Source organism: Hypomesus transpacificus, chromosome 23, assembly GCF_021917145.1.
Source record: "Hypomesus transpacificus isolate Combined female chromosome 23, fHypTra1, whole genome shotgun sequence".
Classification (NCBI taxonomy): domain Eukaryota; kingdom Metazoa; phylum Chordata; class Actinopteri; order Osmeriformes; family Osmeridae; genus Hypomesus; species Hypomesus transpacificus.
In genome coordinates this window covers 21,002,385-21,025,707 of record NC_061082.1, presented here as the reverse complement: position 1 = coordinate 21,025,707, position 23,323 = coordinate 21,002,385, and the positions used below count along the sequence as shown (strand labels likewise).

Genomic DNA, 23,323 nt, shown 5'->3' with positions numbered 1-23,323 from the left:
CTGAAGTTTGGGTGGCTGAGTACTTCCATAGAGAGATATGGACCCTCTCTGTCTCTCTCTCTCTCTGGCCCTCATGTACGTACATTTGCAAACTTGGTGTTATCAGCGCCATAGCCAACCCGCAGAAAGCGCACGCTGTGATACTTCAGCTTATGTCGTATTTACCAGCGCCTTTTTCTATGGAGTCCAATTAGGATTAATGATTTTTTGCATCCACAGAAATTGTTTTGCATCCGTAGAAATCGTTTTGCATCCGTAGAAACCGTTTAGCATCCGTAGACATAGTTTTGTATCCGTAGAAAAAGATTTGCATCCACAGAAATTGTTTTGCATCCGTGAAAAAAGTGTTGGGCGAAAATATTTTGTATAATACAACATTCTCTACGGATGCAAAACTATGTCTCTAAGTGCAAAACTACGGCTGTGTTAAAATTGGGCCAAAATGTTGGCCTATCAGAACGATGCTTGTTGAGTAGCCAATCAGAATGCTGCTCACCCACCTAGTCAAATACTTCTGCATATCTGATTTTCACTTCTATTTCGTGTTAGCCTGACGTTGTCATACTCATAATTTTCTGGTCAGAATATGAGTCTGAGTTTCAACCAAACTCGTAAAAACAAATGCCTCTTCGCTCAATTAGATAGACCTACAACCGTTCTGATGGAGTCAGATGGCTGCGCGGTGAGGGAGTCGGGCTAGTAATCAGAAGGTTGCCGGATCGGTTTCCCGCCGCGCCACATGATGTTGTGTCCTTGGGCAAGGCACTTCACCCTACTTGCCTCGGGGGGAATGTCCCTGTACTTACTGTAAGTCGCTCTGGATAAGAGCGTCTGCCAAATGACTAAATGTGAAAATTTAAATGTAATGATGCAGGTGCAGAGTAGGTTGCGTGCTAGTAGCTCAACCAATAGGATCAAACGGACGTCATATTGTAAAAATATTGACTTAACTCTACGATACATATTGTTGCATTTTTGTATTGCGATATATTGTTCCATGATATATTGTTACACCCCAAATTATTAATCACAAATGTAATGTCTAAAAAGTGAATAACTGTGTTTTTTTTACTCTTAACATGGTCAACATTTCAAAAGCTTGTGCCTGAAATTAGTTATTTGTGGAAACCAGTTTATGAATATTAACGTTATAACACGCCCCCCCCCCAATATTTTATCATACTGTAAGGTTATGGGACACGTCCTCCCCAATATTTGATCATACTATATGATTATGCGGGCAATTTCAATGTGTCTGCTAATAGGTCTTTCTGCAGCTCAGAAAATATCAAGTCACGGCCGGTCCATTTTCCAAATACAGTCGACTTGGCTTACCGAAACCCATTTGTCCTGAATCCATGTCATGTTTTCCCTAAACCTATACTGGTGCAATGTCAATGAGTGAGTTAGGAGGGCAAAATCATTAGGCAGTGGCACATTTTGATCGCTGTTAAATATCCAGTATTTGGCTAACATACGACAACAACGACCAGGTGAATTTCACTAGAATTTCAAAATGCAAATTTCGAATTGTAGAATTAGTGAGAATTGCAATACTATACAGTTTGTATGAGGGACTTTTTACAAGCTAGCCGACAGCATAGCCTGGCTTTACAGCTAGCAACAACTGTGGGTTAAGGTTAGGGTTAGCCCTGACATCATAGTGTCAGGACAATAACCTCCCTTTCAACATCAGCAAGACCAAGGAGATGATTGTGTACTATAGGAGGCGGCAGGAGGAGGAGCATGCACCCCTGATGATCAATGGATCTGAAGTGAAGGTCAGCTGCTTCAAGTTCCTCGTGGTGAACATCAGCAATGACCTCACCTGGTCTGTTCACACGGACAAGGTGGTCAAAGCGGCCCGTAAGCGCCTCTTCTTCCTGAGGAGACTGAAGAAGTTTGGTATGGACTCAGTCATCCTTACTAACTTTTACAGATGCACTATACAGAGCATTCTGACTGGTTGTATTACAGTGTGGTATGGGAGCTGCACAGACAGGGACCGCAAGGCCCTACAAAGTGTGGTCCGTTCTGCTGAGTTCATCATCGGCAGGAAGCTCCCAGCCCTACAGGACACCTACCACACACATTGCCTCAGGAAAGCTGGCAGGATTCTAAGAGACTGTTACCACCCATCCTTCAGTCTCTTTACCCCATTGCCTTCTGGCAGGCGTTACCGCAGCATCTGGTCGCGCACACGCAGACTGGACAACAGTTTCTACCCAAGGGCCATCAGGCTTCTGAATGGACATTGATATGGACATTGATTCACTGCACACTAGTCATGTATACACTGTCACTTTCAGCTACTGGTTGCACTATCAGTAACATTGCACTACTGTAATTCACTGTACTTCGCCATCAGGCTCCTGTATGGTCATTGACTTAGTTACTGATCTGCAATTTTTGCACTATTGTACTGTACTCCACCTAGGTTATAATAGGATATTGAGTTGTAATAGGTTTTATGTGCATTTTAGGGTTAGTATAGTGTATTATGTATTGTTACCTGTATATTTATATAGTTTTAGTATTAGGGTTAGTATAGTCCATTATTTATTGCTATCTGTATATTTTAGGAAGTTTCACTTGTTTAAGCTCAGCATAGATGTAAATTATGTTCTGTGTACTTATATGTCATGTTTTGCCAGGTGCTTGCTTGTCTTGTCTTAAAAATTTCAGTGCCCAGTCTGACCTTGTGTTGTTCTGTGTACCTGACAAAGAAAAATTAAAGACTTGATAATAGTAAACTAATCCAATCATGAGATTGTCAGCATCACTTCCTAATTATTAAAAACGTTAAACAAATGATCATTATTTGTATTATTCCATATTTAAATTTGAAATAAACAGATAACATACGTCCATCCTTTGGCAAGAGTAGTCACAATCTCAACCTGTAGTTAACGTATTTGGCGGGATATAATATTCATAAACTGGTTTTCACAAAGAACCCATTTGAGCCACAAGCTTTTGAAAAGGTATGACCATGTTAAGAATAAAAAGCAAACAAATTGTTCTCATTTTAGACATGGTACTTTTGTGATTAGTAATTAATTGGTTATTCTTTCTTAATTGGTCACAGTTCACAAGTAGTTCTCACAAGATGATACATTTATTAAGTAATAACCAAATACCTACCAAGGAACTACCTTTGTTGTAAATTAGCTATCACTTACTGCTTAGTTAATCTTGGTTCCATATTAGTTAATAGTATTAAATTCGGTGTTAATGTAGAACTACCTATTACTTCCGGCATAGCTACTTGTTAACAACGGACCATTATTCTAAAGTGTTACCAAAAACGATAATACATATAGGTCCTGGTCTAAGAAATAAGTGGTGTAAAATTGATCTTTGGCGGGGGGTGGGGGCCCACACCAATATTCTTTCAGGGGGCCCAGAATACCTATCAACGGCTCTGACAAACATCCACACCCTCTGAAAAAATTGGCCTATGTGTTCGTCTTGCTCGGATCACTGCTGACATTGAATAAGGTACGTACATTTGTACACACAGGAAAATGCGCTCCTGGTTAAGACCTGCTTTTAAGAGGTGGAGAATTTCCCCCTCAGAATAGAGGTGCACACTTACTTGAAGTCTTTGTAAATACAGCAGAATATATCATTAGGCACACTGGGTGGATCTCCCACTTTCCTCACGACCCTCCCACTTTCCCCATGACCCTCCCACTTTCCTCACGACCCTCCCACTTTCCCCACGACCCTCCCACTTTCCCCATGACCCTCCCACTTTCCTCACGACCCTCCCACTTTCCTCACGACCCTCCCACTTTCCTCACGACCCTCCCACTTTCCTCACGACCCTCCCACTTTCCCCATGACCCTCCCACTTTCCCCACGACCCTCCCACTTTCCTCACGACCCTCCCACTTTCCTCACGACCCTCCCACTTTCCCCACGACCCTCCCACTTTCCCCATGACCCTCCCACTTTCCTCACGACCCTCCCACTTTCCTCACGACCCTCCCACTTTCCTCACGACCCTCCCACTTTCCTCACGACCCTCCCACTTTCCCCATGACCCTCCCACTTTCCCCACGACCCTCCCACTTTCCTCACAACCCTCCCACTTTCCTCACGACCCTCCCACTTTCCCCATGACCCTCCCACTTTCCTCACGACCCTCCCACTTTCCTCACGACCCTCCCACTTTCCCTACGACCCTCCCACTTTCCCCATGACTCTCCCGGAACGCATATTGAAAGCGCAACTTGCCTGTTCTTGCTCATGTGGCAGGCAATCTGCGATTTTACCCAAGAGCGCCCTGTTTGTAAATAGCCCGTATCATTAAGTCAGTCTTTGCGAACAATTAACGCCAGGAAACAGGCGCAAACAGCTTGATACATGAGGTCTCTCTGTTTGGCCTTCCCCCTACTATCTCCCCCCTCTCTCTTACTGGGGCTTCATGTATGTGCGTGTGTATTTGTGTGCATTTAGGAAAAGCATGTTTGTGTGCACTTTTGTGTATGTTTGTGTGTGTGATGTTTCCTATGAGTGAGCTAAAGAGAAGGGTGCAGTCAGGAGGCGCTGGCTTTGTGTGTGAGGATATAGATTTCTCTCTCTTTGAGTCTGTGATTTGTGTGATTGTCCCTTTAGGGTCCAGGATTGTAGATCAACACATCCCCCTCACCACCAGACAGATAATAAAGGAGATCATCAGTCACAGTTAGGTAAGAAATGAATCACACTAAATGCACAATGGTGTAGACAATCTCTAAATAAGACAGATGGGGTGGTAGGTATTGTGGCCAATGTAAACAAGAGCTTAAAACACAAATATTATTCATTAGTTTGTTCACATTCCCAACAGAGACTGTGAAAACAACAGTCTGTAGAAATGATGGTTTCCCCCTAAGAGGGCAGGAGAGCAGCACCTTGGGTCCTTCTTCACATCTCTGTTTGTGAGGATCTCAAGAAGTGTGAATGTAGAACAAGCTCAGACAATGGTACATCTATTCTCTGTCTTTCTCTTTCTCGCTATCGCTTCCATTCTCGCCTCTCTCCTTCACACCCCTCTCTCTTTCAGTCCCTCCCTCCGTTTATCCTCTTTTATCTGTTGGCTTTGTCTCTCACTCTCTCTGTCTTTCTGTTGCTTTTGAACTTCCCTCAGCCTCCTCCTCTCCTCTTCTCCTAACTGCTGCCTTCGCTGCTCAGCTTTGATCACTGTCATTCAGCAAACCAGGTGGATTGCAGGGATTGTGACATGTACATCATTCGTTCCACACATCCATTTAGAGCCCCTTGGCTTCCAATCTTGTATTCTGCTGTTCTCTCCTCTGTTGTCATGCAGGTCTTCTGAGGTCTTCAGGGCTGCAGGTTCCTAATCTGAATTTGGTAGATTTTAATTTAGTCTTTAGTTCCGTCTGTATGAAGTTTAGTCATCTGTAAGGTGTCAGCCTGTGATGGATCACAAGGCAGCATTCTGATTCTGATTCTCTTTCTGTTAAAAGAGTGGTGGCCTACAGTATGAGCTTTTAATCAATCATCTATAAATTGTCAGCTACATTACAGGTATTGAAAAATATATAAATTACATCAAACAATATCAAATTGTGACGTCATTAACGTCCCTGTAAACTAGTTGACAAACACATTGACCCCACCTTGGTTTTGTTTTATTGATTCACCATCAATTGGTGAGCCTAAAAATCCTCAACAGCTGTTCCAGTGCAGTTCTGATGACCTGGAACTCTTCAGCTCACGCTCACAGAGAGAGTGAGTCATCAATTCTAAATGCAGAGAAGCTTCAGGGAATGAATGGAGGAATCTTCAACAACAACAGATTCACTCTGCAGATGACGGAAATTAATTCTAGGCTTTTCTCTGGGGATGGAAGTGATATCCACAACAGCTACTGTATGTGACAGTTCTCTGGCAATTTATGGCCATGTAAAGATGTACAAATGTGTAAATATGTAATATTGTGATGTTGTAAAGTCGTACAGTTGCATAGTTGTAAAGATGTATAGATGTACAGCTGTAAAGGTGTAAAGGTGTATAGATGTACAGCTGTAAAGGTGTAATGATGTATAGATGTAAAGAAGTAAAGATGTATAGCTGTAAAGGTGTAATGATGTATAGATGTAAAGATGTACAGCTGTAAAAGTGTAATGATGTATAGATGTACAGCTGCAAAGGTGTAATAATATGTAGATGTGAATATGTACAGCTGTAAAGGTGTAATGATGTTTACATGTATAGAAGAAAAGATGTACAGTTGTAAAGGTGTAATAAGGTGTAGATGTATAGAAGTAAAGATGTAAATCAAATCAAATGAAATCAAATTTATTTGTATAGCCCTTTTTACACGCAAGCATGTCACAGAGGGCTTCACATGCGCCCATAGAACTGCCCCTCAACCAACCTAAACCCTCAAGGAAGACAAGGAAAAACTCCCAGAAAAACTCCCACCGGGAGAAAAAATGGAAGAAACCTTGGGAGGAGCAATTCAGAGAGGGATCCCCTCCTCCAGAGACGGTTGGTAAGAGAGAGGAGCAGAACACAAGCTAAACATAGTCATACAGTGTCAATGGGTTTTGAAACACCAAAATCCATTGTTCGGCTTTATAGACGTTGGATGGGACCGGGAAACTCGCTGTTGGCCGTCATGGAGACTGGATTCCGGGTGACGACCTGGTTCAGCGTTGGCAGACCGACGACCAAGCAGGTCCTGACAGCTCAAACCCCCCACACCACAGGGAATGTGTGGGGGGGGGACAGAGAGGAGAGCAGGGATTAGAGAATGCCAGGAGCAGCTAACAGTTACAGTCAAAATAGAATGAGATCCCCACCGGTCAAGTGTGGACTAGTGCAGCAATTTAACAGAGCAAAAAGGGTATTTGATGCAGCCCCACACACCAAAACAACGACGGCCCCCCTCAGTTGGAACATGAAATCTGTTCCAGGGGAAAGAACTCTAAAGTAGGTTATACTTATACGAATAAGGATGAAAACAGCCAGTCCCCCGTTGTCTCCAACTAGTAATAAAAACTATAACAGTAACAATATACAGCAACGGAACTATAATAATAATAATACTAACAATATACAGTAACAGGTTTACTTTATTTGTAACATCTAGCTGGGCAATGTGAACATAAGCTATAATTAAAATTTAAAATGTACAGCTGTTAAGGTGTAAAGATCTAGAGATGTATAGAAGTAAAGATGTACAGCTGTAAAGGTGTAATGATGTATAGATATAGAGATGTATAGAAGTATAGATGTAAAGATTTACAGTGGTAAGGGTGTAATGATGTAAAGATGTACAGCTGTAAAGGTGTAATGATGTATAGATATAGAGATGTATAGAAGTATAGATGTAAAGATTTACAGTGGTAAGGGTGTAATGATGTAAAGATGTACAGCTGTTAAGGTGTAATGATGTATAGATGTAAAGATATATACTCGTTTCAGTCCCGGTGTCCCTCTGCTGAGGTAGAAGATGGACACAACACAGACTCCCTACATTCATAACTTAATGTATTTGATGCATGAGAGCTTGTCTGGAAGAACATGAAGCGGTGTTTACAGGTGCTTATAGCACATTCCAACCTCAGCATGCTGTTCCGGGAGCCTGACTGAAATACCACAATTATTTATTGAGGACGCAAGCTTGATTTCTGCTTTTCTGTCTCGTCAGAACAGGGACAGAAGTTAACATTTGTGTTGTTCGTCAGAGCATGTCTCCACTGAAGATGTAGGCTCCTTTTAACCACCATGACAACCCTGATGTGTCTCTGAAAACATTGAAACAGTGGCCACCTCATCTCCACCCCTGAACAGCTATGTAAGGTAACCTAACTACCTTGTTCATTGTGTCATAATACTCAAGGTCTCATTTTATCCACAAAATACTGGCGTCAAACCACCTGAGTCTGTGAACCAGGAACATCGGCCCACACCAATACCAGAGCCTTTTCTATTCTTAATGTTTCTCAGAAAATAATTTTCAGATTTACTTCTCCCTCTATTTAATCAAGGCAGGTATCAGACATTATGTTTAGCATGCACAATGTGTCCTCTAGATCAGCCCTTGACAAGAGAGAGTGTGCTAGGTGTGCAAACAGACAGTCATCATAAGTCAACACTGTTTTTAGCACTGAGTTATCAGCTATGCAGCAGTGCTGTTGTTGTGATATGAAAACAAAGTGGCATTAGGCTAATCTCAGACTGGAGGAAAATTTCTGCTATTCACTTAGCAAATGTATGGAGTTTTATTTTAAGAACAATTCAGTTGTCATGGTATTAAATTAGTGCTAAGACAGAGAAAGTGTGGTGATTTGAGTGCATTACTTCCAAGGATGTAATCAAAAAAAATATATATATATTTGTTCTACTAAGCTAATATGCCTTCCGGTTTACTTTCATCATCCTGCCACAGTATCCCAAGATTGTATAAAAAATTATACTCGACATATATTACACCACCCTGAGTTTTTACCTCTCATGTTTTAAGCACTCATGTAAGTTAACAAAAACTTGTCAGGCAATATTAAAGATTGGACACAATAAATGTTTTTAACGGTTGCTAAACTCTGTTCTGTAGCATTTCATTGTTGTGAACGCAGCTCTATTGCAACTTCCAATGCAGTGCAGCACACCTGGGGGGCAGTGGCCCTCCTAACCGACCCGTCTAACAAAGGCCTCCTGAATCCTCGCACAGCACCCAAATCAATTAATCTCCTCAGGGCATTCTTTGTTAGAACAAGATGAGAAAGGGAAAATGGTGGAGGGTCAAAAGCAAAGATCTCCTGGGTGATCAAGAGAACTGGCTGTCTAAAGATGGGTAGTGATTTAGGAGGTTTTTTCAAACGCTTAGTAACCCGTCCTCCCTCCAAACTCTTCTCAGATTACAAGAGATTTGGAACAAAAGGTCATCGCTAGAAACAGAAGAGCAACCTTGACAACCTAAACACAAGCTTAATGCAGAACTCTCTGACTGCAGTACTCCCTGACTGCAGTACTCCCTAACTGAAGGGTTTAGCTTCAGAAGTCAAATGAAATTTTAATCAATCGCATACATCACAACAAAACGCTAAACGCATGATCAGTATTGTGTTCTCCAATTCATGATGGGAGCCCTGGTGAGCTCTGTGTTCAGTTTAGATCACATTAAATCAAAGTAGCAAGAGCTTTGAACATTTCTCTTAGACTTTTATTCCTGAAGAGATTGAGTATCATACAATGTTGTCGATTAAACCAGATTGGATGGTATGGAGTCAATATGATGAGGGCGGGGCTACTAGTGTTGGCCCTGTGGCTATATAAAGATTATAGTCATTATAACATTATTGCTTTTGTTAGAGGAACATATGATCTCTTAAGACAAAGGTGGAAAGTCTTCCCTATGTGTTTGAGGTCCACCTCTAAATCTATATGTACTGTATATGAATGGTAATACTTAAGGTGAAATGTTGGTGCACATGTCTTTTCTAACTTAAACCCTACACTGCATCAGCTGAGGTGACACGGGAGCATGTCGTTTCAGTGTCTCTTCAGATGTAAAGCTTCACTGTATGATGTTGATAAGTACACTCATGACACATGATAATGTTTACTGTTGATAATGTGCGGCGTGTACTTTGTGGTAATTTTGTGCTTAGAAGGCCTTCGCATTGACCATTCATCTGAAGTGTTCACCTGGTTCAAATTAAGAGTTTAAATAGTGTGCCCAGTTCCAATATGTCATGTGATGTGGACCATGCACTTTCAATCATAGATTGCATCTCCTGTCAAATGTTTGCTGAACTAATAAATTGATAAAATTGCACATGGTAAAATATCCTATACATGAAATACCCCAAAATACAGCCGTGATCTCTAGTGGGAATGGAAACAAGGTAATATAGTTAAGGCTAAACATCTGTGTCTATTACCTTTGTCTAGCTAATTCAAATAGAGTAGCATGCAATCAACATAACATTGGCACAAAATATTACATTAAACAACAAAAGCAAACAACTCAAATCGAAATGTAGTGTATGCTCCCTTCTCCACCACAATTTAGAACCACGAAATGTGTTTCCAACTCCAGAAACCCTATGGCTTTGTGTGTCTGTTTGGCATCATTGTCAGTAATATTCACTATTCAAATCATCGCTGTAAAATAATTTATCAATAAATGTCATGCCAGAAAATTAGAGAGATTCGGCTCTACATGCACTTTGTGTTTCCAACATGCCAGATTGTGCTAATCATCTCACATAATCCTGAAATAATCCAGTGTATCTTGTCATGTTTTCTTACATCCAGGAACACATGTGCTGTATCCCATTACCCTAGATCACATATAGCTATGCTGTGTGCTGTATGTATTATATAACTACATTTTCTTTAATATAAGAATTGCTGTCCTTTAATAAATATAAACGTTACAAGGAGGGGAGTGGGGGCGCTCTGGGGTTGTAGGATAAATAGTTGGTGGAGTTAAAAACTCATATATGTTTCTTTCTTTTTTTTTACGTGAAGCGCTCAGAATTCATCTTCCTCAGTTTAGGGGGCAGGTGTCCGTCCATCCTGCCGCCTCCCGCCATCCTCTGCAGCTTGGGGGGCAAGTCCGCCACCGATGTGCTGATGGGGTCTGTGTTGATCTTGCAGGCCTTGCCTGTCTGCCTGTCGTCAGAGACCCCGGGCACGGAGCTGATCCTCTGCAGCTTCATGGGCAGGTCTCCCAGGCTGTAGGTCATCTCTGAGGTGGTGGAGCTCATCCGCAGCAGCTTGCGGGGCATGTCCTCGCGGCCCATCTTCTGCAGCTTGGTGGGCAGCTTGGCGGTGCTCTCTGAGTCCTCCAGGGTCTCCAGGCCATCCAGGGAGCTGGTCTTCCCCCCGCTGTTGCAGAGGGAGGGGGCCATGAGCGGGGAGCAGAGCAGCAGGGCCTCGTCCTGCTCCTTCACACTGTAGGGAGGCGTGGGAACCTCGAAGGTGGCATGGAACTGGGAGTAGTCCACCTTGAAGAAGCCCTCCTCCAGGGAGATCACGGGGAAGAAGCGGTGCCCCCACAGAACCTCATCCTCAGTGTACGACGTCCTCGCTTGGCAAGTCATCCCTGACGAACACACAAACACACAGAACACAAACAAAGAAAAGAGAATCTTAGTTGACTCAGTGGATTGTCTCTGTGTTATTACTTTTGATAATAACTAGAATTCTACATGTTGGAATGATCTAGCTTTGTCTTGTCACTGCGCAAGGCACCCGAAGCAAATGTTTTGGAGATGAAATATTCCACTGCTACAGCTTTAAACAAACACTTAAGAGCTCCCCTGACACTCTGCCCTCTGTCTCAACAATGAAGTATTCCTCAAAGATACTTTTAATTTTCACATTACAAAGCAAACAATATCACTACTAACAGACTTAGAATTAGCACTTATCACCATGCAATACATTTATAAATAAATATAAAGTATATTTTCCAATACAGAAGGAAGAAACTGAAAACGTCACTGACTCAACATGGAGCAACATATTCCTAAGTATTTTAAGTAAGTAGTTTATTAATACTACTTATTAATGTAACAGACAATTTTTTTAAGTATCCATATCTATTATGAATGAGTAATTTTAATCAAAACCAGGCACTCTAATACCTATTCTAGTCTGAGTTTGCTATCCCAACCAAGCCAAATATGGTACCTGCTTTAATGCTTTGACTAATAGCATTTGAAAACTGCTGTAGCATTCAAGGACATTAGCATTATGTTATGATTACATTTAGCGTAGGTACAGCCCTTCCTCCTCTAACAGAGGAAGAGCACATCCCCATGACTATACAGCAGCCCCTTTTATGCACACTCAAAACTGGTTATGATGTAGTTGGAATAATAGAAAAAGAGAGAAATATTGTACATAATCAAGGGTGTAGGGTGAATGTATCCCCCTGTATGCAATAACCCTGCTGTGCCCTGGAAGGGCCACATCCCCACTCCCCTCAAGCACAGGGTCAGTGTTAGCACATGGACAAAGCACTAGGACACCACAAATATGTGATGATTAAGTCTTCCAAATGCAGCACAGTGGACGCTGTTTTGCATTCAGCAAGTATGTATTCTACATGGGCTACAGTACACCCCTCTGTCATTTACACAGCACTGAGCATTCTGAGGAGTAAACACATTCAGTGGCCTGTGTTGCCAATCAAATACATCTTAACGAGTCGTGTAGTCTTTGCCTGAGTTATTTGCCATTCATTACGCGTCTTGACCTTGGCCGGGTTTCCCCAGATTCGCTAAGAAGATTTCAACGCTAAGATCTTCTTAAGAACATTCTAAGAGCGTTCTAGAGCGCCCTTAGAACGTTCTAAAGACGCTCTTAGCGTTAAGAGCTTCTCTCTACACTCTCACCTACAGCCATGCTGAACCTGCTTCTCTACACTCTCACCTACAGCCATGCTGAACCTGCTTCTCTACACTCTAACCTACAGCCATGCTGAACCTGCTTCTCTACGCTCTAACCTACAGCCATGCTGAACCTGCTTCTCTACACTCTAACCTACAGCCATGCTGAACCTGCTTCTCTACGCCCTAACCTACAGCCATGCTGAACCTGCTTCTCTACACTCTCACCTACAGCCATGCTGAACCTGCTTCTCTACACTCTAACCTACAGCCATGCTGAACCTGCTTCTCTACGCTCTAACCTACAGCCATGCTGAACCTGCTTCTCTACGCTCTAACCTACAGCCATGCTGAACCTGCTTCTCTACACTCTCACCTACAGCCATGCTGAACCTGCTTCTCTACACTCTAACCTACAGCCATGCTGAACCTGCTTCTCTACACTCTAACCTACAGCCATGCTGAACCTGCTTCTCTACGCCCTAACCTACAGCCATGCTGAACCTGCTTCTCTACGCTCTAACCTACAGCCATGCTGAACCTGCTTCTCTACGCTCTAACCTACAGCCATGCTGAGCCTGCTTCTCTACGCTCTAACCTACAGCCATGCTGAACCTGCTTCTCTACGCTCTAACCTACAGCCATGCTGAGCCTGCTTCTCTACGCTCTAACCTTCAAACTGAGGAGTCATGGTCCTGACTGACAAACCTGAAGGTGAGCTTGCAAAGCAAACTTTGTAAAATTTCACCATGAATGCTCAGTGGTATATTTGATATGACGTTTGACGTTGACAGTCCTGAATAGTGTTGAATTTGTTGTAATTTTAGGGAAACAGTAGATACGTATGTATCAATGATGGGCCAGTAGTGAATACTGTTCCATATAATAAACTCAATGTGAACATGTTTGAATGTCACATGTATCTTTTATAATAGAAAATAATTTAGAAAAGGCATCCTTTTACAGTAACTGTAAACTCTGAATTGAAAGCGTGCTGAAAGCACTCTCGCTTACATTCCCATAGACAAATTAGTACAATTAGTCACATTATGAAGATTGAATTAATGAGCGACAACATTGATTTGTTTTATAAAACATTACTGATTAATGATCAGTTTTAGGCCTCCCCCTCCCCCCTCAAAAACACTATTTTATAGCTGCAATTATAGTTATCTAAATACTTCCACTGTACCTAACTCTATTCAAGCTTCTTACAGTTTAACATGTCTAAAGCTTACTAACAAAACTGTACACTTCCTGAAGACTATCATTCAGAATTCAACAACAATATTAATTTGACAGATAAATCAGTCTGTTTGACTCGCAACGCAGAAAACAATACCTTCCCTTTCGTTCTAGCTTAGTGTACAGTTACAGATGAGGGGAAGAAACTTGTGTTATCGAGTATTGCTGGGGTTCGTTAGTTAGCGAGCGGTTGCAGGATATTCATAGAACACTTTCAAGTGATGGGCTTCATAATGCTCCAATGACATCAGAGCGGCTCTCTACAGACCTTGGAGAGGAGAGCATCATGGGTACTGAAGAGACTGGGCGCATCTGTGTTTCTGCAACACTCCGAGGTCAGGAAGCCGTCTGCTAGCAGCTTTTAAACAGAGTCCCAGATGTGCGACAGACTGAACATGGAGAGGAGGGGGATTCTGGATGTTACTTCTTCCCAGTTGCGTCACAGTTCCGAGTGCTTTCAGCCAAAGGAAATATGCTCCACCACCCGAACTAGGGGCCTACACATCCATGACAGTGAGTCCAGTCTGAGCCGCCAATTAAGGCTAAGTGTTATTGAATCTTGGAGTGTTTAGTATCATAAACTCTCTGCCAAAGCCCAGTCAACCTTGTTTCTCCACTGGCGCACTGACGTTCTGGTGCTCTGACATGACGTGGTCATGCCCATGCACACTTCTGAACTGTTGTTGGACTCGAGACATCTGCTATTCTTGTAGCACTCCCACCAGCTTGCCTATCATCCAGACATGGCACAGGTCTATCATCCAGACATAGCACAGGTCTATCATCCAGACATAGCACAGGTCTATCCTCCAGACATAGCTCAGGCCTATCATCCAGACATGGCACAGGTCTATCATCCAGACATAGCTCAGGCCTATCATCCAGACATGGCACAGGTCTATCATCCAGACATAGCTCAGGCCTATCATCCAGACATAGCACAGGTCTATCATCCAGACATAGCACAGGCCTATCATCCAGACATGGCACAGGTCTAACATCCAGACATAGCACAGGCCTATCATCCAGACATAGCACAGGCCTATCATCCAGACATAGCACAGGCCTATCATCCAGACATAGCACAGGTCTATCATCCAGACATAGCACAGGCCTATCATCCAGACATGGCACAGGTCTAACATCCAGACATAGCACAGGCCTATCATCCAGACATAGCACAGGCCTATCATCCAGACATAGCACAGGTCTATCCTCCAGACATAGCTCAGGCCTATCATCCAGACATGGCACAGGTCTATCATCCAGACATAGCTCAGGCCTATCATCCAGACATGGCACAGGTCTATCATCCAGACATAGCTCAGGCCTATCATCCAGACATAGCACAGGTCTATCATCCAGACATAGCACAGGCCTATCATCCAGACATGGCACAGGTCTAACATCCAGACATAGCACAGGCCTATCATCCAGACATGGCACAGGTCTAACATCCAGACATAGCACAGGCCTATCATCCAGACATAGCACAGGCCTATCATCCAGACATAGCACAGGCCTATCATCCAGACATAGCACAGGTCTATCATCCAGACATAGCACAGGCCTATCATCCAGACATGGCACAGGTCTAACATCCAGACATAGCACAGGCCTATCATCCAGACATAGCACAGGCCTATCATCCAGACATAGCACAGGTCTATCCTCCAGACATAGCTCAGGCCTATCATCCAGACATGGCACAGGTCTATCATCCAGACATAGCTCAGGCCTATCATCCAGACATGGCACAGGTCTATCATCCAGACATGGCACAGGTCTATCATCCAGACATAGCACAGGTCTATCATCCAGACATGGCACAGGTCTAACATCCAGACATAGCACAGGCCTATCATCCAGACATGGCACAGGTCTAACATCCAGACATAGCACAGGCCTATCATCCAGACATAGCACAGGCCTATCATCCAGACATAGCACAGGCCTATCATCCAGACATAGCACAGGCCTATAATCCAGACATAGCACAGGCTCAGCTTTCTGAGTCAAGAGTAGGATGCTTAAACAGTCAGGCAGGGTACATCATACAAGTCAATATCTAGCTCTCAGAGGCAAATGATGAGGGAGAGGATATTAAAAATAAAGATGAAGTTCAGTGAATCTGGGACAGTGTTGTGTGTGTGAAAGCAGTGTTATTAGAGATAACCTATAAATAAACAAGTCTGCTGTCGATCACTTTGGTGGTTAATAATCATCATTTGAACATTTACAACGAAAAAACAAGCAAGGGCATTTTAAAGTGTATTTCAGTCAGACAGAAAACAAACGAACATAAAAGATGGTGTTTGGCATATTTGTGTCAGTAAAACCTTATGTAACCACAAGAAGTCCTACCTGGCTGAGATGAATTTGTTTCTATGGAAACCAAATCTACCAGTGGGAACATGTAAACATACCTCATGAAGCCTGTTTGGACAGTCAGTTGAAAGCAGAGTTGACAACTCGAAACTAATTAATTTTCTCTTATTGTGATTGCCTCAATCGACCACAAACCCAGCAACCTAGAGTAGTCTTGATCTCCCAGCACAAGGAGGACCATCCATCAAGCATTTCACTGCAGGTAAAATGCTGTGATTGTCTATGTGCCCCTGACCTTTTACAACATATCAACCCTTCAGCAACCCTGAGTGTGTTTTGGTGGGGAGGGCCATATTGTGTCAACTTATCATCTGTGTTGGCCCGAGCTCATATTACCAATGTCATATTTAATAAACCAAAGGTCCATGTTCCCCCAGTCTCATATCAATTCTCATATCTCACTGTCTTTTTCGTCTTTTTCCAGCTGAGCTGCAGCCACTAACATTCAAATGTCACCTCAGTTGGTAATAAAAAGGCATGTTGAACTTGAGTTGATTTTAAGACCTCATCCCTCGCTGGATCAGAGTTGGATTAGAGAATTAGATTTGGCACAAAATCCAAGTTTCTGAGTTCAAAAACTGAAATCCAATCTCCATATCCTCATTTTCTGAAACAAAACTCCTCAGGTGTGACTCCTCAGGTGTGACTCCTCAGGTGAGACTCCTCAGGTGAGACTCGTCAGGCGTGACTCCTCAGGCGTGACTCCTCAGGTGTGACTCCTCAGGTGTGACTCCTCAGGTGAGACTTGTCAGGTGAGACTCCTCAGGTGAGACTCCTCAGGTTTGACTCCTCAGGTGTGACTCACCAGAACCCTAACCCTTTCAGCACTGAGCGACAGATATTCCATCTCACAGGGAGTTTTTGCCAACTCGGCAGCTTGTTCTGGACGGTTGAGTTTGCAGGTTAATCTGCCAACTCCCCCCCCACACACACACACACACACAAAAAGCAGGTTGTCAACAACACAAAAATGAGTAGACGCAGTGTGTGCACATGTTCAGTCGAATGTCTGCAGTGAACACAGGTTCCCTATTTCCCCACAGCATAGCAACCCGGCCTGCTCTCTCAGAGTGGTATCGGTGGTTTGGTGACGATATCTGCAGCTCTGTGTCGCACAGCCTGCTCCCCCGAGTCCGGGAACATGGTGTCCTGCTAGATAACACTCGGGCAGCCTATTGTGATCTACGGAAACACAGCGAAGAGAGGCAGCAGCTGCAGTCTATGACACTGACAGCTCGGATAAAAATTGATTATTTTATGGCGGGAAGAAACGGTAAACTAGAGAAGGCTATCTGTGTTTCTTTATGCTGCCTTAGTGAGCCTTGGTGGAGTGGAGAGAGAGCCCACATCAGCAGCCTTGGAGCTGGCTTAGTGAGCCTTGCTGCAGTGGAGAGGCAAACAGAAGCGTATCTAGGATGGTAAGACAGAGAGAGGCAGGGATCAGATCAGATGCATGGCTGGGTTACTTACAGTCTTCTCCTCAACACCAGCTCTCCAGGGCCTCCCCCATCCACCCCCACCCACCCTCCCCAAACACTCCCACCCACTCACCCCCAACCTCACCCCCCCCCCCCCCCCCCCCCCCCCCCCCCCCACAAACAGTATGTGATTTAGATTAGCTTGATTCATCACTTGAACTTGTGTTATTTGAGAGACTGTGAGAGAGGTGGGCGTCAGCTCCTCCCTGATCTCTCCTCACCCAGACGCTTATCTGCAGATTTTAGACACACGCAGACAAATTATCTTTCTCTCTCTTCTTCTCTTTATTTCTCTCTCTCCTTCCGTCTCTCTCTCCATTTTCCTATTTCACACAGACACACAAACATGTCGATTTGTCAATTTCAAACAAACACATACACATTCTCAGTTTTTACACACACATACATACTCACAAATATGTCTATTTCTCACACACCCACACAGAGCTGGTCCACGCTGTTCCCCTCAGCAGTGCTGTCTCTAACCCTAACCCACACAGGGCTGTTCCCCTCAGCAGTGCTGTCTCTAACCCTAACCCACACAGGGCTGGTCCCCTCAGCAGTGCTGTCTCTAACCCTAACCCACACAGGGCTGGTCCCCTCAGCAGTGCTGTCTCTAACCCTAACCCACACAGGGCTGGTCCCCTCAGCAGTGCTGTCTCTAACCCTAACCCACACAGGGCTGGTCCCCTCAGCAGTGCTGTCTCTAACCCTAACCCACACAGGGCTGGTCCCCTCAGCAGTGCTGTCTCTAACCCTAACCCACACAGGGCTGGTCCCCTCAGCAGTGCTGTCTCTAACCCTAACCCACACAGGGCTGGTCCCCTCAGCAGTGCTGTCTCTAACCCTAACCCACACAGGGCTGTTCCCCTCAGCAGTGCTGTCTCTAACCCTAACCCACACAGGGCTGGTCCCCTCAGCAGTGCTGTCTCTAACCCTAACCCACACAGGGCTGGTCCCCTCAGCAGTGCTGTCTCTAACCCTAACCCACACAGGGCTGGTCCCCTCAGCAGTGCTGTCTCTAACCCTAACCCACACAGGGCTGGTCCCCTCAGCAGTGCTGTCTCTAACCCTAACCCACACAGGGCTGGTCCCCACAGCAGTGCTGTCTCTAACCCTAACCCACACAGGGCTGGTCCCCTCAGCAGTGCTGTCTCTAACCCTAACCCACACAGGGCTGGTCCCCTCAGCAGTGCTGTCTCTAACCCTAACCCACACAGGGCTGGTCCCCTCAGCAGTGCTGTCTCTAACCCTAACCCACACAGGGCTGGTCCCCTCAGCAGTGCTGTCTCTAACCCTAACCCACACAGGGCTGGTCCCCTCAGCAGTGCTGTCTCTAACCCTAACCCACACAGGGCTGGTCCCCACAGCAGTGCTGTCTCTAACCCTAACCCACACAGGGCTGGTCCCCTCAGCAGTGCTGTCTCTAACCCTAACCCACACAGGGCTGGTCCCCTCAGCAGTGCTGTCTCTAACCCTAACCCACACAGGGCTGGTCCCCTCAGCAGTGCTGTCTCTAACCCTAACCCACACAGGGCTGGTCCCCTCAGCAGTGCTGTCTCTAACCCTAACCCACACAGGGCTGGTCCATGCTGTTCCCCTCAGCAGTGCTGTCTCTAACCCTAACCCACACAGGGCTGGTCCCCTCAGCAGTGCTGTCTCTAACCCTAACCCATGCTGTTCCCCACAGCAGTGCTGTCTCTAACCCTAACCCACACAGGGCTGTTCCCCTCAGCAGTGCTGTCTCTAACCCTGGCAGCCTAGCAGGCCTCCAGAGGCTCAGTCAGAGTGTGTGAGAAACAAGCAAGCAGGAACAAGGATATGAATGTGAGCAGTGAATACAGAGAATGTCACAACTCAACAACACCCCCCATTTACTATGTATTCCCCTGACATGACCATGGCTGTACTAAATCACATTTACCATCACTGCACATGTTCCAGGAGGCCATACTCAATGGTGTACTTGTGTCTGCAAAGCAGAAGAAATCGTCCTTGCATGACTACAGTCCTTACTTTGGGCTCAGTAGAATTAAATATTCAGGAGCCGCGCTGAGCTAGATGGAGACAGAGTGGAAAATTGTGAGGGCAGGAAATCCATTTGCGAGCCGTGCCCCCCTTTAGCCAGAATAATACTGTGGTGAGACTCTGGCTCCTTAACTACCCAACAATCACTTTTTATTCATATCAACACCGGAAGGGACAGCACAAATTGTGTCTATTAGTAGATGAAGTTAGGGGAGGAAAAAATCATTTTGATTCTGATACATCTCTTCTGGGCACAATTCCTATCTCCCAGACAGATAATCTGTTACTATGGTGACCAACATCAATCGGTCAAAAGCCTTGAAAATTCCAGAAGCTTTTTACCTGTTCTGTTCTTACTCACGGGGGGGGGGGGGGGGGGGGGGAGAAAGTGCCCTGTATAATCCTGTTTCAGTATTCAATCAGTTAGTAAGAGATGCATCCCGCGCCTCTGGACCTTAAATGTTTATTCCACCAGAGACAGTGTAGCCATGTGAGTCCCCAGGCTGTGGAGAGAGAGCTGGGGAGAGAGAGCTGGGGAGGAGCACTGCATGGGGGAGGGGCACTGCATGGGGGAGGAGCCCTGCATGGGGGAGGGGCACTGCCTGGGGGAGGGGCACTGCCTGGGGGAGGGGCACTGCATGGGGGAGGGGCACTGCATGGGGGAGGGGCACTGCATGGGGGAGGGGCACTGCGCTGATGCGGACGCTGAGGCAGTTACATGCACGTGGAGATGGGTAGACAAAGACAGGAAGAAGGGAGGGAAGGGAGGAGGGAGAAGAGATGGGAGGGGAGGGGGGATGCCAAGCCTGTATAACAGGATTTGGTGACAGACCAGGTGGTAGAACAGAAGGCTCAACACAGCAGCCTGGCCATCAGCCCAGCCCGGACAATACAGCAGCCAGGAGGAGAACCGTGAGCACAGAACTGCTCATGAAAAGAACCTGGTTAACCAAAGTAGGATCCATCCATCTTCCCAAACCAGAAACCTGGTGGTAGTGAAGGACAGCAGTGCTGTGGCCGCCTTGAACATCAGAAAGTCCTGCTTGTTTCACAATGTGAAGGTTTTAACAGTGAACACGGAGACACATGCAACAAGCCACAGCATGTCTGGGAGACGCAAATAGAAACTCACTTCCCAAACGGGAAGCTATCTTTAGGCACAACGTCTCATCCACACTGATGGTGCTTTGTACTGTTGCTAGTCAATATCGTATGTTAACGAAACCCTGTGGTAGTGAACCAGGAACTAGATGTGAATGATAACATGTCTTAAGAGTCATTATTCCCACCTTTAAGAGGATTGATGACTCTCAGGTCCTCATGGAGGGCCTTGGTGGAGCGCTGTCATCGTCTCATGGGTTCAGCTAAGGTGTCCTCATGTAGTCCATCACTGATTTACTAGCGCCCAGTGGAGACCTGACAAATCCCTAAAGACACAATTACGCTGTTTCCCCTGGGAGGGCTGCACAGTGGATCTGCAGGAGATAATGAATTGTCTGTGTCACGACCAGTTCGGAGCTCTGCCTGTTAAGTTGAGTTCATCCTTGGTGCGATTACTGCACAGGTCTTCCACAGTGTTCATGATGAGTATTTTCAGAGAAGCTTTTTCATACAATTTTTATATCCTCTAATATCCACTAAGTGGACTTTAATACGTTGTGGGAAACTGGGCATTAAGTCTTTCAGTCTTGATTAAAAACTGTTCAGTTTGAGTCTTTTTCCCACATACATGACAGCTCTACAGCAGTCAGATCACATGTTGTAATCATTAGATTAGACAATGTGGTCCATCAAGTAGCGACTGGCATCGATCACTCATCATAATAACATGCTTTTCTACCAAGCGTTTGAACAACTCAAAGAGCAAGGCGGCTTGTTTTGGAGAAGAGGGAAAAAACACTTGTTAACTAATGAAGCTAACAAAGTCGAAATGAAACAAACAAATAAATAAATAATGCTAACAAAGGGGTTATAGCGAGGGGCTGTTAAATATTCATCTTATCAGAACACCTCAGCTGTGTGTGTGTGTGTGTGTGTGTGTGTGTGTGTGTGTGTGTGGATCGGGCAGTGCCTGCCTCTCTCCAATGCTTTGACCCTGGGCACATTAAATTTAATTGGCGACTCCTGCACTCACCTGCTCCGAAGTCTGACATTCCTGCTACACTCACATGAACCCTCTGAACTGCAGAGCAGAGGGGGGCAGGCAGGAGGGAGGGAGGGGGGCAGGCGGGAGGGAGGGGGGAGGGGGGAGGGGGGGAGGTTAACAGGGGAGAAGACACGTTCTGAGTGTAATCATTCAGAATGAATTATGGTCACTTCCTCCAGGGGCTTGTCTCTGCTCTCAGTGTTGACTGCGGCTCCCTTCCCAGCCCTTCGTCCTGTTTACCCAGGGCTCTGAGCTGCTGCCAGAGGCTGGAGGCTGGGGGCCGGAGGCCGGGGGCCGGAGGCAGGGGGCCGGGGGCCGGAGGCTGGCCTGCTGCCCCTCTCTGGTACTGACCTGGGTGACCTACACTACAGTCCAATTACAGATAATCATAATAGAATCATATAGTAATTTCAATTAAATAAATAACTAAAAACACAATTTGTACTGTGCTATTGGTTGCTGTGATATGACCTTGGGTACGCAAATTGAATGACCTTGTATTATACTGTGATTTCTATGTTAGCAGGTGTGGTATGTGTGCAGGTGAAATCCGATGCCCTATGCCTTGGTACAGAACAAAATGTAAATGCAGACTGAGAAAGATGGAGATGATCCAATAATATCTGGTAGTTATCATGTCTCGCCACACTTGCAATACTGTATCTCTATGCACATAAATAAACAACTTTTAATCAAGTCAAGGATTCAATTGTCTCCAGACGCCCACATGCACATCTTCGTAGGGGCAGAGACGTGTATGTGGGCTGAAACACAATAACAAGGGGATTCTATTTTTCTCCAACACAAGTGAATCATGAAGGAAGCTTAAGGCAGCTGAGAGAGAGAAGAGGAGGAGGAGGGGAGGGGGGGATGGGAGAAAGCTACGAAAACAATCCACCAAATCAATGCACAGCTAAGTACCTACAAAGCAGCTGACTCGGACTCCTGACTCTGACTCCTGACTCTGACTCCTGGCTCCATGGAAACATTTTAGACAAACATTTACCTTGTCCCGTCATGTTATATATAATAACATCACAAAGTATTTCATAACAACATCTTAGTGTGTTTATGAAAGTTACAAGGTCACATCTGTAGTGTGCTGTGGGTGCCCTGTTGTGGGTTTGAATCCCGCTCAATTTAAACATGTTGAGACGTGGATGGTTCCAGAAGGATCCAAACCACATGATGGAGTGCAGAAACCAAAAACACATCAGCTTCCCATGTTGCCATGCCTCCAGGGGACCCACAGACACAGAACACTCCCACAGTACCCACAAAGTGCTCTTCACAAAACTCGAATAAAATCCACACACACTGAATTTATGCTGAAGCGCCTCTGTAAAAGATTTGCCAAAGCCTCCGTAGCATCCTGCAGATGTCCCAGCATGCACGGAGGGCATGACGATCATCTACATTTGCATGAGAGGCACACAACCATCCCCAGAATGCCATGTATCATGGTGATGTATTGATGCTTTCAAAGGATGATTGGCAACTGAAGTCCTTACTGAAATGAAATGCATGACAGATAATTTTTGTTTTTTGTATTTTTTTGCACCCTTAGAAATCTGCTGTTACTGGAATAGGCATCCTGAAAGGTACAACCTTTCAGGAGTCAACTGTCATTTTACTGACGAAGTTTGTACTCCACTATGTCATCCATTCAAAGT

At 45.0% G+C, this 23,323-nt stretch overlaps 1 protein-coding gene across 2 annotated transcripts in view; it reads right to left on the bottom strand.

The window, feature by feature from the left end:
- Positions 1-7,143: 7,143 nt before the first annotated feature.
- kcnj3a (potassium inwardly rectifying channel subfamily J member 3a) overlaps positions 7,144-23,323 on the bottom strand; it is a 21,864-nt gene continuing 5,684 nt past the window's right edge. The window contains exon 4 of one of the 2 annotated variants that reach the window (XM_047047330.1): positions 7,144-11,074. In XM_047047330.1, coding sequence (XP_046903286.1) covers positions 10,488-11,074 — 587 coding nt within the window. In that variant the 3' untranslated portion in view covers positions 7,144-10,487. The remainder of the gene's footprint in view (positions 11,075-23,323) is intronic. The other variant, XM_047047327.1, reaches the window with a different exon arrangement.